This window comes from Vipera ursinii (assembly GCF_947247035.1).
Source record: "Vipera ursinii genome assembly, chromosome: 1".
NCBI lineage: Eukaryota > Metazoa > Chordata > Lepidosauria > Squamata > Viperidae > Vipera > Vipera ursinii.
The window spans coordinates 163,329,057-163,345,780 of record NC_139512.1 but is presented as its reverse complement, the minus strand read 5'-3'; the positions used below and the strand labels follow the sequence as shown (position 1 = coordinate 163,345,780).

The window sequence follows — 16,724 nt, the reverse complement described above, 5'->3', positions numbered from 1 at the left end:
ATTTAGTCCTAGCACAGTGCTGAAATCAGGTGTTTTTTTCCTCATTCATTTTTCTTTGCTGTGTTTTTATTTTATATTTAGCGCTTCTGTATGTTGAAAAAAGAATACATGGAGTCTTTTGAAGCAATTTTCAAAGAGCAGTATGATACTATACATCGGTTGGAAACAAACAAGTTGAGGAACGTTGCCAAGATGTTTGCTCATCTTTTATACACAGATTCGCTTCCATGGAGTGTACGTAGCCAACGTTTGTAGTCTTGCACTATCCATTGGGTTTTTGATAACTTTTTTTCCCCCCGAACTCCTACAGATGTAAGTGGAATTAGTTCCAATACATATTGAGAGTGAGGAATCATATTGACTTTCAAGTCTGGCAAGGGACATGAGTGCTTTGAAAGAGAGGATTTCTTGAATTTAGGAAAAATTGAGACAGTTTGTCTGCTTGGAATCCAGACTTGGCTTAACTGATAATGTGATTGATTGATTGATTGAATTTATTTATTTATTTATTTATTTATTTATTTGTTTATTTATTTATTTATGCAAAGATTATATCAACAAATATTTGCTACAAGGAATATGTTACCATTCAAGGAAAATCAAAATGCATTAGGGAAGGAAAATTAGTTATTTTAAAGAGGAAAAATAATATTTGGCATTGTTATCCCTTCTGTTTGTAGGTCCTTGAATGCATATCTCTAAGTGAAGAAACTACAACATCATCCAGTAGAATTTTTGTTAAAATATTCTTCCAAGAGCTTAGTGAATATATGGGACTTCCTAATCTTAATGCAAGGTTGAAAGATGAGTAAGTAAGCAATCATATTATAAATTACTTTTCTAATACCTTGTTTATGACTGTTTATAATGTTATCAGATTGTTAAAACATTAAAGTTGATAACTAACACACAGTTCTCAGAGGGATTTAGTATATTTCAATAAAAGGTAAAAACTCCCAAGTCCTAATAACTTACATGGATATATCCACGTTGTTTTCTTTAATAACAAAGTGGAAAGAGTTTGACATTGCCTTCTTTGGTTTTCAACTTTCAGTTTGTAACACTTTTGAAATTTCTCATGTTCTCCCATCCAAGTGTTAAACCTGCTTATTTTTATTGAGAACAGCAAAGGCAAGGCTTCCCAACTTTAACAGCTTTAAGATGTATGGACTTCAATTCCCAGGATTCCTCCAGTCGGCATGCCGGCTGGGGGAATTCTGGGAGTTGAAGTCCACGCATCTTAATTTTGCTGAAGTTGAGAAACACCAAGTCAAGGCAAAAGTAAAAGATGTCACCAGCTGTGATGTATTGTAATGCTGCGGTAGTAAGAGTAACTGTAAATGTAGAATCCAGTAAAAAGATGTGACTTTTGCTTCTCTCCCAGCTTTTTTCCCTGTCATATACCGAAGGCGGAAGGGTTGTCTCCACTTTTCCCCTCATCTCTCATATTCTGTTTCAGGCACCGTCTGCCATCTCCATTTATCATCACTACGAATCCTTTTGTTTCCTTATTGGGTGGCAGTTGCAATTCTTGCATGGCACCACATGGGGACAGGTGGCAGAATCATCCAGTAGCTTGATTAGACCCCCTGTGGCTGCTGATCTGAAACAAAAGTAGGAGAGATGACTTGGTAAAGATCATTTCTTTGTGTGCTGTAGAGATTTTTTTTAAAATTTGTTTGGGGTTGCAAGGAGCAATGGGTCCATTGAATGCTATTAATATTATTGCACTTGGCTCATTTTGAAGAAGATAAGACGAACAGTTATACAAGTGAGCCGAGAATTACAGTCGTAAGTCATGCCAGTCGTTAAAAGCGGGTTGCCATGTGACCACACCCAATTTTATCAACTTTTCCCCAGCGGTTGTTAAGCAAACAGTGTAGTTATTAAATGAAGCCATTGTATTCAGTGGCCATTTTTTGGCAGAAACTGAAAGTAAATGCCAGTTTCCAGTAAAAAACAACAACAACTTGTAAGTTGTCATTACATGACTACAGGATGCTGCCCAACAACCATAAATGTGGGCCAGTTGCCAAATGCCCCAAATACAATTATATGATGGGAGAGGGGCTGGGGGGGCATCAATATTTTGAAACTAGGTTGTAAGTAGTTCTGAGGAGATCTGTTGTAACTTCAAATGGTTATATGTTGAGGGCTTTCTGTAAATTATGTTTCTTTAAAGCAAAGGGGGAAAGTAAAACTTAACACAGGGTAAAGGTTTGCCCTCCCTCTCCAAATGCAACCTTCATCTTGCCTGCCATTGTGATTTCAATATTGTCCAGATTTCTGGGTTGTAAAGTGAATTGGCCCTGACCTAGCAGGACTTTATAGCAGCATCAGTTTTAATTAATTGATGAGGTTTACCACTGATCTGGTATTGAATAATGAGCAGCAGATCAACCAGATCAACTCATACTTTCTACCATCAAAAGACCTTATATGGGATGAGTCAGTCTAATGTTGTTTAAATGGCATTTTCTATTACGTGTCTAAAATATTTTTAGAGAAAAATAACACTAATTTTATTGAGCATAATACCGTTGGGGGGGAATTAAACATTTAATACAGTTTTTTCCCCCTCAAAGTAGTTGTCAAAAGACTTTAAACACTTGTTTCAGTAAGAAGTAAATTGAAGAACAGTCTGAAATTCTTGAGCAATTGCTTCTTTGCAAAGATGTATTCATTACTTTAGATGGATAGCAGCCTTGCCACAAAACCTCTCTTGATAAAGCTGAAACGTTGGTTAATCTAACAACACCAGCCCCTTAACTCATTGATCCTGTGCAAGGACTAAAGAATGTTGTTGGGTTTTTTCTTTTTGCTTTATGCAAAAACATATACCACATGTCCGTTTTACTTTGAAATTAGCAAAATTGATACGTGTTGTGGATCATTCTGAGTGAAACAGAGAGAGGCCAAAGTAAAACCCAGATTGTTTTAGGTTGGTGTGGTTCTCTTCTCTGTGACATATACAGAAGGCGACATATAGAGACATATGTTCTGTAAGCAGCCCAGAGTCCACCCTATTGGGGAGATCAGCAACATATAAATGTAATAAATAAATAAATGTACACTCTTCCCCATGCCTTTTTCTGTTTCCTCCCCTTAGCCACTGCTGATTTTCAAGCACTGCATTTCCTCCCAGCTCTCCTCATCCAATCTTTCACGTGCTTTTCTTCCCTGCTTACACCTACACAATGGACACAATTACAGACACCTCTGCTTCCTAGGGCCATACTTTCCTGTCACGACTTTTCTGACAACTTCATTTAATGAATTCTTAAAAATTCTTAAATTCTTAAAAAATTCTTTGTATTGTACACCTTCAGAGTGTATGCTCCCAGTAAACTCTGCATTTATTGAAAAAAATCACTTTCCCATTCCCATCCCAATTTAGTAAGGTAGAGAACTCTATAGTGACAAATCTTGTGTAAATTGAGCTGATTGTTTTAAATATTTTTAAACTGGGATCAAAATACGTTTGTGTGGAGCATTTGATGTTCTCAGTCTTAGAAAGGATTGTTATGTTTGTTTTTTTAACAGAACCCTGCTACCGTTCTTTGAAGGATTATTACCACGAGATAATCCAAGAAATACTAGATTTGCAATCAATTTCTTCACTTCAATTGGCCTTGGAGGACTGACGTAAGATTTTTTTTAAAAAAAATTATATATGTACATATATATTTAAGAAGTTCCTGTACATTTGTCTCATAATATAGATTTTGGTTCTGACCATATGTATATTAGTGAAAATATATTCAAACTTTGCTTCTGATGTCCCTCAAGTTATCTATGGGAGACAAATGCACAAGCAAGGCCTATAATTTGAAACCCAGTACATCTGTGCACAACTCTGTGAGATCAGTATTGCGACAAATCTTGACAATTCAACATTTTATGTTGCCTTTCATGTGCTCGTTCTGCTTAAACACTCTTACTAATGCGGGCAACTTTTTCATCATTGGAGGCTGCTTTTGTTTTGCTTGTCTTTTTTCCAGAAGTTAGAAGTCCTCAAAGATGAAATTACGGGGGGGGGGGGGGGGAATCCACACTGCTGATCCTGAGTTGTGTTATCAGTATTAGGTAGAGAGGAGAAGGTATCACCCAAGCCAATTTACATGTTGGCATTGACTCTACAATCTCAACAAGAAATTTAATTCTGGATGGAGTTGGGTTGACAGCGATTAGTAAAATTAACTTTTATCAATTCAGTAAGATTTAAAAAATTTGGAAATACAAGACAGGGTACAACTCAACAACCACTTAAGTTATTTTTATATATATATATTTATAAATTTTATGTTTTGTTAAATTGGTTTCAATAGAGATGAACTACGGGAGCATCTGAAAAACGCACCAAAGATAATAATGACGCAGAAGCAGGATGTGGAGTCATCTGATTCCTCTTCAGAATCAGATACATCGGATTCGGAGGATGATTCCAGCAGCAGTGAGAGCTCAGGATCCTCTAGTGGGAATGAATCCAATTCTGACAGTATAGACAGCAGCAGCTCAGGTAAAGTTCTGTCTTCAGTCCATCAGTTTCCTTTAGTGATGAGCCATTTGTTCAAGCAGGCTACCTTTTTTTGCTTGAAGGTAATTTTAGATGTCTAAAATCTGCAAACATTGCAGTCATAAATCGCCTGGCTAAAAATGTGGTTCATATAAAAGAAAGATTGGGATAGGCTTTAGATAGAAATGTTATGCCATACAACCATTTAATATTCTGGAACTATGGAATTAGATTAACCAGACTACTTCTTTGAAGCCTTTTCTATCACCCTCACCTCAGTTAGAGGATTATGAGTTTTCACATGTCAGGTTATTTAATTTCGAAGTATGAAATGCATATGGAAGCAAGAAGTCTTGAAAAAACATTTCTGTTCTTTAAAAAGCAAAATCCACAAGGTTGAGGAAGGGAAAGTGAAGACTGATGTGACAGAGACAATAAGGACACAAGTAACTAATTTTCCAATGTAACAGAATTTACACATATTTACAGTAAGTCTTTGAGTCAATTCATTTGGGTTTATTCCCAACCAAAAATACAAGTGTCCTTGGGTTACAACCACTTGTTCAGCAACTTTTTAAACAATGGTGCTAAACAAGTGGTACTTACAACTGATTCTCTGAGTTCCAGCCATGTTTGTGTCTCCCCAATGATCATGATTTCCAATATTCCTGTTGGCTTCCCAAGAGCAAAGTCAATGGGGAAGCCAGTTGGAAATTGCATTCACGAGATCCTTGCCTAATAACCTGTGCAAGTCCCCTGTTAATGACAGCAGCTGGGACTGCCATCACTTAGCAATGCAATCGTGTGACATTATGCTTTATGACTACATTGCTTATTGAGGCAATTCTGGTCCCAGTTGCCATTCTAATCCGAGGACTATCTTGTAAATATTTTGAAATTGCAGCTTTACTATAGTTTTTTTTTAATATAGTTAGCTGGAGAAAATTCTGCTATGATCCATTCTCTTGATTGATTCCCACAATTGCAGATTTATTGCCGTCTGAAATTCACTTCTTTTTCATCATCTTTAAAAACACTCACACACAAAAAAGTAATAACGTACACCAATAACATACTTGGGAATTATGCAAAAGAAATACATTCAACATGCACAATGAAAATGCCATGGTGAAGCCCCTCAGGCATTGCTAAAATAGAAGAGCTTTATTTTGTTTGCCTCTCTTAATTAAAGATATGATGCAGTTCTTTTTGGCATATGTGTGTGGCTCTGTAGAAAATATTAATGTTATTCTTACATTAATGTAATGAAGCGTGAGTTTCTTCACAGAAAAAGCCTTTCAAGTAAATTAGCTATATGGAGGAGGTCAAAGGCAAAAATACAAATAATCCTCAATTTACAATGGCAGTCCCCGTTCCCGTTGTCAACCAAATCCCAGTTTTAAAACTAGGCAACTTCCTGCTAGTTTCCAATGACCAAATGCTGTGGGGAAGCCGGCTGGCAGTTGCAAGTCCCAGGTCAGCAGGCAAGTAAGTACGGTCAGTGCTTGATGGTACAAGGAGATGTATGAGGATTGCGGATTAGGGTGTGTGTGTGTGTGTGTAGGGTGCATGAGACATTTGTGTCAGAGAGAAGCCATGGGATACATGAGAGGTGTAGAGTGCACAAGGGAAAGTGTGCAAGGATGCAGCATGTGTTAGTGCAAAGAGGTGTACAAAGAAGTTGTGGCAAGGATTCAGGGAGGGTGCATGAGGGAAGAGTAAGTGGCTGGCACAGCATGAGTGCAGGAGGGAGGTGTACAGGTGTGGGAGACTTACCCCAGAAACTTGCAACCTTCCCTGCCCAATGAAGGTTGCCAAGCACCCAGATCATGTTCATACGACTGAAGAAGTCTTGGGATGTCTGAACCTCCAAGAATTGGTTGTAGCCACCATTCATTTAATGCTGCTTTAACTTTGAACAGTCACTGAGCAAACGGTTGTAGGTCAAGAATGTCTGGTGTTTTAATTTACCTGGCATCCTTTGCTTGCCCAAGCTGCTCCCTGCTTCCCCAGCCTCTCTACACTCAGGCAGCACCGTTGCCTGCTTCCCTCAATCTCCCTTGGCTCCTATGCCTCCCCTGGCTGTCCTCTACTTCCATGCTCGGTCCCATGTTTCTCTGATCTCCCTTCAGTAGTTCGGCATGGCACCCTCTTTCCCCCGGCCTCCCTTCACTCTAGCATGACCTTTCCCAGCCCCTCCACCCCCCTGTGCCCCCTCCCCTAGGGCACTCTGCCCTCCTTACCTGGGACTCCTGCTATTTCCACTTAACAAGTCACGCATCTTGGGACTGTGATGGCAAGCGGGACTGCTGGGCTCTTTGGCGCTAAGTGAGTCTGGGACATAAAGTTCTAGCATCACTTAGCAATGGCAGTCCTGGTCCCAGTTGCCATCGTATAGCTCATTTTTAAAAGGCAGTTTAGAACTTGCATATTCCTTATTATTTCTTATTCCTTTGATATATAAACACACTTTTCTCACTGAACGGGAATGTCAAATTGCCTGGTAGGGTTTCCAGCTTTCATATAAATCATTGTTTATAGTGTAACAGTGTTAATTAATCAGTGTTAAACAGCACCCTAAGCATAGAAATGTTTTATGTGTAATTTTTTTCTGGGTAAAAGGCCATTTCCATTGAATAGTTGTCTTAAGCCATGGATATGAAGCCATGTAGTTGTGTCGGAGATTGGAAACAACAAAATTTTGAAGGTATGACAGGATTATTTTTTGTTTCGTGTTAAATAAGGGTTGGTTTTTTTAATGTCTGCACCTTAGAAGAAAATCAAAACACAGATTGTACTAAAATGGCAAGATTTTAATTGAATTGAATGGTGTTATACTTGTTGGGGTCCATTGGCCATATTTCCTAATCTGTGAATTTTAGTATTTAGTATTTATTATATTTGTATACCGCCCTTCTCCCGAAGGACACACACAAATGTCAAAATTCAAAATCAGCAATAAAGAAATGGAAGTTGGCATTTTCGAGAGAAATGCAGAAATGCTGTGCATTTCCTGGGAAATAAACAGAAAAGCTTCTGATAATAATTCTTGCTGTGAAATGGCTGATATGGCCTCCCTGGGTGAGCAGAAACATTTCAGGTTATGTCGATGAGATACCGCATCTCTTTCTTTGGTATTATTCTCCATTTCTTGAGAGTAATTAATCAGACTTTTCTTACCTATCCCATCTTGGGAATTTCGAATACAAGCAACACGGTCGGACAAATTAAAAATTTAATATTAGAGTGAAAGCCCTGTGTTTTTTTCCCCTTTCAGATAAGAAAAAGTCTCAGAAGAAGAAAAATCCGGATAAAGGTACCCGGAGAAAACAAGAGAATAAGAAAAATAAACTCGAAAAGGAGAAAGAATGGAGAAGGCCCGAGAGAGAAAACGGTGCTGCAAGAAACTCAGAGAGGAATGCTGACGAAAGCTCTGGCAGAAAAGACAAAACGTATTATGACAGAGATTATTCCAGTGATAGAAGTAATTCCCGGAGCGGAAAAGAGAGGAATCGAGAAAAAACTGTACTTTTAGACAGCAAAACCGGCCGTTCTAAAAAGAGAAAAGAAAGAAGACCTTCGTTTTCTGAGGAGGAAGAGAGGGACGGGCACCACAGAGGGGACAGCAAGCTCCACAGAGGGAAGAAGGACAGATCCAAGTCCAGAGAGAGGCCTCACCGTTATCCCAGCCCCGGAGAGTCTGAGGAAAAAAGCCAATATTCAAACCAGTATAAAGATATAATAAGGAAAGACGAAAGCAGGAGAAGGCATAGAAATGCTTCCCCATCCAGGCACAAATGAATCAGGAAGAGTTTTCAGGATCGCCTTGCCATTTGAACTGTCTTTTTACAACTTGCTACACATTTTTTTTTAAAGAAGAAACCCTTTGTACAAAATACTTCCAAACAGTAATGACTCTTCGAATCACTGTTAAGTGTTGGAGCTTTCCGCTAAAGCTGCTGCTTAAAAGACTTTGAATGCAAGAGGAATCAAAAGCCCTGTTATTTTGCCAGTAAAACAGTTAAAAGTTGCTTTCACTGGGATAGTAGCGTGCTGTAAATATTTCTTCTTTAAATTTTATTGGTGTTCTCTGGAAATGCTAAACATTCCTTCCTTTTTTCAGTTTTGAATGTTTGATTTCAGTACATATTAAAGTATCATTTCAGAAATAACATTTCTGGGGTTTTTTTGTGTGTGTATGAATTGCAGACTAAAAGGGGAGTCTTTTAAATTTTGGAAATGAAAGCTTTACCAATATCTATCATGGTATATTGGCCACATCCAATGCCATATATACCTGGGATAAGCCCATCCCTGCATAAGCGTAATCCTTGTCTTTTTAACCAAAATGACATGATAACTTGCTATGTGCGGATAAATCAATTGTGAAAGTATAAATGAAAAATTTGAGGTCGGCTTATCTTTAGGTGGCACCTTTTCATAGTATTTTGGTTAAAAATTCAAGGATTGGCTTATCTACAAACGGATTTTGACACAAATATATGTGAGAGTATATATATATATACACACACACAGTCATTCATACATACAGTATAAATTGGAAGGGATCAAGTTTAAAAAATGATTTTTTTTTATCAGAATTTGGAGAAAAAAACTCAAATTGGTGTAAAGAACGGCTGTTTAATTATATATTCTAGATGGAAAGCAGTTGTGAATACACAACAGTAATAAGTTGATCCTTGTGGCTGTAAATTTAGTTGTAAATTCTAAATCTACAAAACTTAGTTGTAAATTTTAAACAGAAGTTATGCTTTTTCTTAGAATTTTAAAATCTAAAGCTCAAAGAATAAATATGTTAAAATTCCCCTCTTGATAACTGAAAAAGGTCATTATAAAAGCTGAAGTTGAATAAAAATTCATGTAGCAGGATGTCTGGATGTTGCTTTGATGGTTTAATCATAAAAGATTATTTCTTTAAAAACCTAGTCAGAGTATGGGTATTTTTTCACTTCTGAAAAATATAGAATTCTGGCAAGAACTATATTTGGTATTTTTAAATTATTGCCATTCAGGGTCTGATGTGAACAGTACTTTCATCAAATCTTTGTATCACTAATTGTTTTAAAATGCTTATGAGTTATCTATTGAATCAAAATCAAAATATATAAAAGCAATGCAAAACCTGCTTTCAATTAGCCATAAAAATAATACCACTGTTTAAAAGTTTCCATGAATATTTGTTAGTAAAGGAACATATGGGTGAACTATATAATTTAAGGCAATATAGAAATAGAGTCTGGTTAGTCTATGGTAGGAAAAAATAGGAATTTGGTAGCATCTCTTCCATTTTTTTTATTACAAGATATGTTGTGAGTTGCAGATCACTTTTATTAGACTCAGAATGCCATCTATGCATCCAATGAAATGAGCTGCAGCTCATAAAAACCTATGCCAAATGGGAAAGGGCACTGTCAATCTCTTTCTATGTAATTTAAGTATCATTGAGGATAACACAACAAAAAGCTTTAAAATAGATGGGCTGTTGGTTTGATCTCCGAGCTTGGCTGCAAATGTTTCGTCCCCATTCAGGTGGATATCTTCAGTGCGCTTTGAATTGTGCTCATCTGTCAGAGCACTGGCCTTTAAATGCCTTTTTGTGTGATGTAAATTGTTATGGGTGTTATCTGTTTGGATGTTTCTGAGTCATGGTCTGGTTTTGGTTGTTTGGTTGGCTGGCTGTTGGCGAGACATGATCTGGTTTCTTGAGCGGGGGGATGTGATTTTTGCTGTGTGGTGGGTTGCCTGTTTGTTCATTTGAAATGCTGCCTTTGGGATTGCAATTGAAGTAGTTCCTTCGTTCTCAGCGGTTGGTAGATTGGGCCGATGTCAATGTGTCTGTTTATTGACACATTGGTGGAGAACCAGGTTTCGAAGAATTCTCTTTCTCCCTGTAATATCACTTGGGTTACAACTGTGGTCCTGGTTACATCAAACTTGTGTCCTTCTGAGTCTTTGTGGACGGACACGAGGGATAGTGGGTCATGTCTTTTGATAGCCAGGAAGTGTTTGTGCAGTCTGGTAGTTTTCTTCCTGTTTGGCCCACATAGTTTTTTCCACGGTTGTTCCACTGGATTCGGTATATGATGCCTGATCTTTGGTTTCTTTCTGTCTGCTCCTTACGTTTTGACATAGTCCATCTGAGAGTTGCAGGCTTTCGGGCTACTACGAGGTCACGTTGGCCTAGTAGTCTTGCTGTCATGTCTGAAATATTCTGTATGTAGGGAATTGTGATTCGCCTGGTCATTGTTGTTCCTGTTGTAGTTGTTGTGTTGCCTTGGGTCTTTGTATTGTTTGTGTGTAATGAACTCCGGATGAAGTTTTGTGGGTATCCGTTTCTCTCAAAGACTTTGTATAAGTGTTTTTGTTCTGCTGATCTGGCCTCCATGATGTTGCAATGGGATTCTACTCTCCCGATGCAGCTTTGTTTGTGGCCTTTGGGGTGGTTGCTGTGGAAGTTGAGGATTTTTTTTTTAATCCCATTTATATCCCGCCCTTCTCCGAAGACTCAGGGCGGCTTACAATCTAAGAAGCACAAATCAATGTGCTTAGCAATAGCCTTTATTCTATGTATATGCCTGCTTATTAGGGCTTTCGCCCCCCCCCCCAGCGGCATTTTACAAAGTCAGCTTATTGCCCCCAACAATCTGGGTCCTCATTGATCTGTATGTGTTGTCTTCCTGTACACGGATATTAGTAGTTGGCCATTGGTGGTTCTGGTTACAAGGATGTCCAGGAATGGCAGTTAGTTGTTATTCTTGGTTTCTATTGTAAATCGGATGTCTGCGAAGACATTGATTCTTTGGTAGGTTTAAAATAGATGTCTATAAAAATATTTTATTAAATCAACTGTTAATTACAATTTGTACTCAATTTTTTGTTCCCTTTTCTTTCTTTGCTTTTGAATTGTTTTCATTCTTTTAAAGCCACTGAATTGTGTCATGAACAAAAATCTGTATGGTAAAAGAGATGGGGATTTTGCCCTTCCTCCTTTCCTCTATTCCTGAGTAGGATACTTGCAGATTTACTTTCCAGATGTGAAATCCACCTGTGATCAGGCCAACATCATTTATTGAAAGCATGTACAGAACTGGAAAAAGCTCTGAAAAGAATAATAAAGATGATTGGGGAAATGGGTAAACATGGTTTCTTCTGCCTACCCTTTCACAATGGGAATTTCTCCCATACCTCACTCCGTATGGAAGTCTGTTTGTTCGTTTCTTTAATTTGTTGTGCAAAAGTTCAGAACATAAATATTAATATTTTAGTCTTGTCAGATCACAGAACAATCCAACCCTTTTGAATTTGGCAGAAATAACATTTTTGAATAGGCTCAAATCAAAACACATTTTGTGTTTCCCACACAGTCACAACAAAGAAACACATTTGGGTTCCAGCCATTTGTCTTCGCACTATTTCAGAGCTTCTTGATTTTGCTGCCACAAACTGACTCAGCTGTCTTTGTGAAACTGGAACAAATGTCACACAAATCAATTCAAGATAGAGACCAAGTCCCAAGGTTTCACAACTTTAGCAGTCTCTATGCTGTTCAACCTGCCCAGGTTTTTGTCTTAAATTCACGTACATATCACATCTATTTTGGACACCATTTTATTGTTTAGATATTTTGCAGGAGTCTCCTGAAGAAGCAGTCCAAACATAGTGTGTTTGTCACTGCATTAAAAATATTTCTTATTTCCTCTGCTCCGTATTTATTTTAGATTTTTTAAAAAATTGGATTTTCTCTCTCAATTTTTTTAAAATTGGAAATGAATAGGCTAATTATTCCTTTAATATTTATTAAAATTCAATGTCAATTTTAAAATATCTTTTCTGTACTTTTTAAATGACTAATGGGGGATTTTAATCCCTGCTGTCCATGAGCTAATGGAGTTGCAACTCAGTGGAACAAATTTTTTTCTGGTTTGCAACTTGTGCATCTCCCAACTTCTCTCTGGAACCTTGACAATCCACATTAAGGAAAACACTATTCTTATGGAACTACTTACTTTCCATTTGAAATGCAGAACTTTCTTGCCCCTGAAGACCTCCAAAGCAAAATATTTCTATGAACATTTCAGACTAAAAAAGCCCTTTAAACAACTGCTGGTTTCTGCTTGAGAATTTCCAATATTCAGTCTCCATTATATTTAACTTCTTTTGCAAAGGCATATTTTATATGGTTTGTTAAAAAAAATTAAAAATAGAAGTTTATCAGTATATTAACCCTGAGTATTCTAGTGTTCTTCTTTTCTGAATCTAATTATATTCATTTAATTAAAAGGATGGTAGGATTTATACCTTAGGTAAGCTTTTGTTAGTTTAATGCAGTGATTTGTCACTGCATTTCCTTTTTACCTCTGCAGATCTGTACATTTCAGATTTTTGCTCTGCTCCACTTCAATAGAACAGAACAGAATAGAATAGAATAGAATAGAACAATAGAAGAGAACAACAGAATAGAATAGAAAAGAATAGAATAGAACAGAACAGAACAGAATAGAATAATAACTTTATTGTCACTTTGAATGTAGACTAATCGGCCTACATTAAAATGAAATTTCGTTGCATATAGCTCTCAAAGGGTCACCTCCGATTTACACTACATAAATATGACAAAAATAAATACAAATTTATGCACATACCTATATTATATGACAGAGAAAGAACAGGCTTAATTCGGGTTTTGTATACATGTGCATAGTGAGAAAAACGAATCTTGCGAGTTTACCAGATGGATGGCATAGGGAGCAAAGCTATTACAGAATCGGGTAGTCCTGCAAGAAGTACTTCGAAACCTCCTCCCAATACAGTAGCAATTGTCTGTTAACCATTACAGATTAAAGCATTTCTTGTCTATTGTTAGACAAGAATCCAGTCACAGTCTTGATGCCGGAATAGATAAGTGGCTACTATCTTCATATACTTGATTGAATGGATGTATGGCTGCCACAAATTGATAAAACTCTCAGCAGGACATATACACCCTACTAAGCATAGTTTGTTTAACAAATTACAGTTGGCTGGGCTTTTATAACATGCCGTATCAAAAGATTTTGGGTTGCAAACCTAAATCAAATAGAATTCAAACCCAAAGAGAGTTCATTATATCAACATACAGTGTGTGTTCTTTCCAATGGCTGCAGTGAATATAGGAGAAACAAACTTTCTTGTTTTTCTTTGAAGTCATTTCGCTTCTCATCCAAGAAGCTTCTTCAACTCTTGAGAGAAGCTTAGAGCTGAGGAAGCTTCTTGGCTGAGAAGCGAAACGTCTTCAAAGAAAACAAGAAAGTCCAGTTGCTCCTCTGAAAAGGCACCCTTGGGACAACCATGGATGACTGAGAATCTCCATAGACATTTAGGAGAAACAAAATTTATCCACAAAACGATTTTAGTACTGTATTGATATTTTACAACCATTTGGGGCCCGTTTATGGCTCAAGTACATTTCATCTTTTAAAAATGAATATGGAAAAAAACTTACCGCTACAAAATTAAAAACTGGCCAGATTCTCATTCATCAGAGTAATTTCCATCTAACTTTTTCTTTCTTAGCAAAGGTTGAATTACTTTGCCTCCCACCAATTATATCAATGAGTGACTATGCCCAAACGCTGTGAATCAGCTCTGTTCAACTGTGTGTCAGCTGCGGTTAATATAAATACCCTAAATAGGATGCCTGGAAGTGGGTTTAGTCTGGCCAAGTGAATATAACCTTGCACCTGACTGTAAACCATCTGCTTACTGTAAACTGTTACTTAAGATTGATGCCCCTTTGTTCTCTGCGGTTTTCTTTTTCTCCAATGAAATATTCAAACGGAATTTAAACATTTCGTCATATCCTCATCTAAACACAGCTCTAAAAAGGCCCAACTATGGATTTTGATTATTTTGCCTCATGGATTAGTATGGTCATTTTTGTTTCTGAATGACTTGATGTAAGCAAAAGAACTGAACCTGAGAATTTTTTTTAAAAAAGATTTTGTATTGTGTGAATGGGTAATTATTCTTGTATTGCACAAATGTATACATAACACATGTATATAGGTAAAAACAAATAGTGGACATTTATAGGATGCTGGGGCCCCCAACTTCATTTATAACTCGAAAGAGTTGGAATATTATGTAGATGCCTTCATATTTAAGAATGTATGATATTTACGGTATTCTATTTTATATCAAGGAAATCTGATACATACAGATTCCTATAACATGAGAGTTTGGATTAACCAAATTAAGGAATTACTAGCAATAGAATTTAGACTTATATACTGCTCATAGTGCTTTACAGCCTTCTCTAAGCGGTTTACAATGTCAGCATACTTCCCCCAGCAGTCTGGGCCCTCATTTTACCATCCTTGGAAGGATGGAAGGCTGAGTCAACCTTGTGCTGGTCAGAATCGAACTCCTGGCTGTGGGCAGAGTTAGCCTGCAATATTGCTTTCTAACCAGTGCCAGCAGAGCTCATCTGTTCATTTAATGTTCTTACTGGTCAGAGAACCAAGAAAAGTTGTGTAAAGGCAGCAATTTTATATAACTTTCGCTTGCAGCTAGGGATCAGGACTAAACACCATGCGTATGTGTATAGTTCTGTTTTAATGGTTTATAACATTGACTTTTTGCAATATATATATATATATATATATATATGACTTTCACAGACTTTCTCCTACATTACTCTATTTTTATATCTTGTCCAAGAATAAGATTATAGTAGGATAATTGGAGGTGAATGCAAACTTCAAGAGGGGTCTTAGCCTTCAATATACCCATGGCAGTGTTTGCCACATTCCCCATTCTCCCTTTCATGATTATAAATGTGGCAGAGGGAAAGTATTGGTTTGCATATAAAGGACAGAAAATTATAACTAGAGGTTACTTCATTCGCTTTCCTGTATAATCTAAATTATTTGGTTGTATACTATTTATAGCAAATCTTATTTCCATAAATGCAATGCTTAGAATACACACACACACACACACACACACACACACACACACACACGAAACAGGCACATAGGAAAAGAGAAGTCCTTGAAGTTATGGTACATTCTGGCCTAGCTGAACTGGCCATTTTTTAAGGACAGCTACACAGTCACTGTTAATTTATAAAATTGTTATGAAATTGCCTTTCAGAAGAACAAGATGAATGCCAATTTTAACTCCAGTTGGGACTTTCAAAATCAATTTCTCACTTCTTCAAGACTTAATTTCTAAAATGGGGACTGCTAAGCCTACTGATGCTATGGAAATCTTTATCCACGAATCCCAGATAAATTGAAAGTATGATTGCTACTCGGTGGTTGAAAGAACACATCTGGCTTATGCGCTCACCTTTATTACTTGTCTGGCTTAAAGGCTCAATCAGTTAAATCTGCAAGGTAAAATGGAAAGGGCTATTCATTCTTTTCCCCAATATCATTCACCATTTGCTAACGTGGATATCATTGAGAGACTTAGTTATCCTGTAAATTGATTGTGCCCAATCTTATACACTGCAGTGGAATTAAAACTACAGCTAGAAATATTCACAATTCTTCCTGTCTATCTAGCCACTAGATACATTTTGAAAACATGAAAATTCTATGGAACTGATTTTGGGAGGCATATGATAGATGAAGGATTTGGGGCATGGTGGCCTAGTGGTGAAGACACTTGGGAAGGTTGAGAGTTCAATCCTAGGTAGCAGCAGATGTTTCTCAGGGCACAAAGAAAAAAAAAATCTGTGAATTCCATGTAGGCATCAGGAAGGCAGCAAAACCACTACAGGATCATAAAAGAAATATATGATATAAATATGATAGGGGAAGGATGTATGTGGAATTCTGCTATTGTGAGAGCAGCAATCCACTTTTGTCATTGGAGGCACTGATGAGGCCTGTTTGCCTTAGTTCTGGATCTGGTATAGCTTAAGAAAAGATTTAAGAACTTTCCTCCAGAGCCAAATGCTATTTTCAGAACAGGGGAAGCACTGCCCAGAGTGGCCATTTGGAAAGAGAGATTACATATCGGACTTTAGTACCTAGTGCCTGGCCAGAGCCTTCCAAACTGCTTGTCAAATTTTACACAAGGTCCTTCTGGAAAAGGTTTTGTTCTCTTGGAAAAAAAAATGAGTTTTTTCAAACACGGATCCAACACTTTTCTGCAAAAGGGCTAGCTAGACCCATATTTAAAAATTGGAGAAGCACTC

The 16,724-nt window shown here is 37.3% G+C and overlaps 1 protein-coding gene across 2 annotated transcripts in view; it reads left to right on the top strand.

The window, feature by feature from the left end:
• The window catches only part of CWC22 (CWC22 spliceosome associated protein homolog), a 43,195-nt gene extending 34,512 nt beyond the window's left edge, over window positions 1–8,683 (top strand). For both annotated transcript variants that reach the window (XM_083349532.1, XM_083349533.1), the window contains exons 16-20: window positions 82–234; window positions 681–808; window positions 3,544–3,645; window positions 4,329–4,519; window positions 7,794–8,683. In XM_083349532.1, coding sequence (XP_083205658.1) covers window positions 82–234; window positions 681–808; window positions 3,544–3,645; window positions 4,329–4,519; window positions 7,794–8,317 — 1,098 coding nt within the window. In that variant the 3' untranslated portion in view covers window positions 8,318–8,683. The remainder of the gene's footprint in view (window positions 1–81; window positions 235–680; window positions 809–3,543; window positions 3,646–4,328; window positions 4,520–7,793) is intronic.
• Window positions 8,684–16,724: the final 8,041 nt, after the last annotated feature.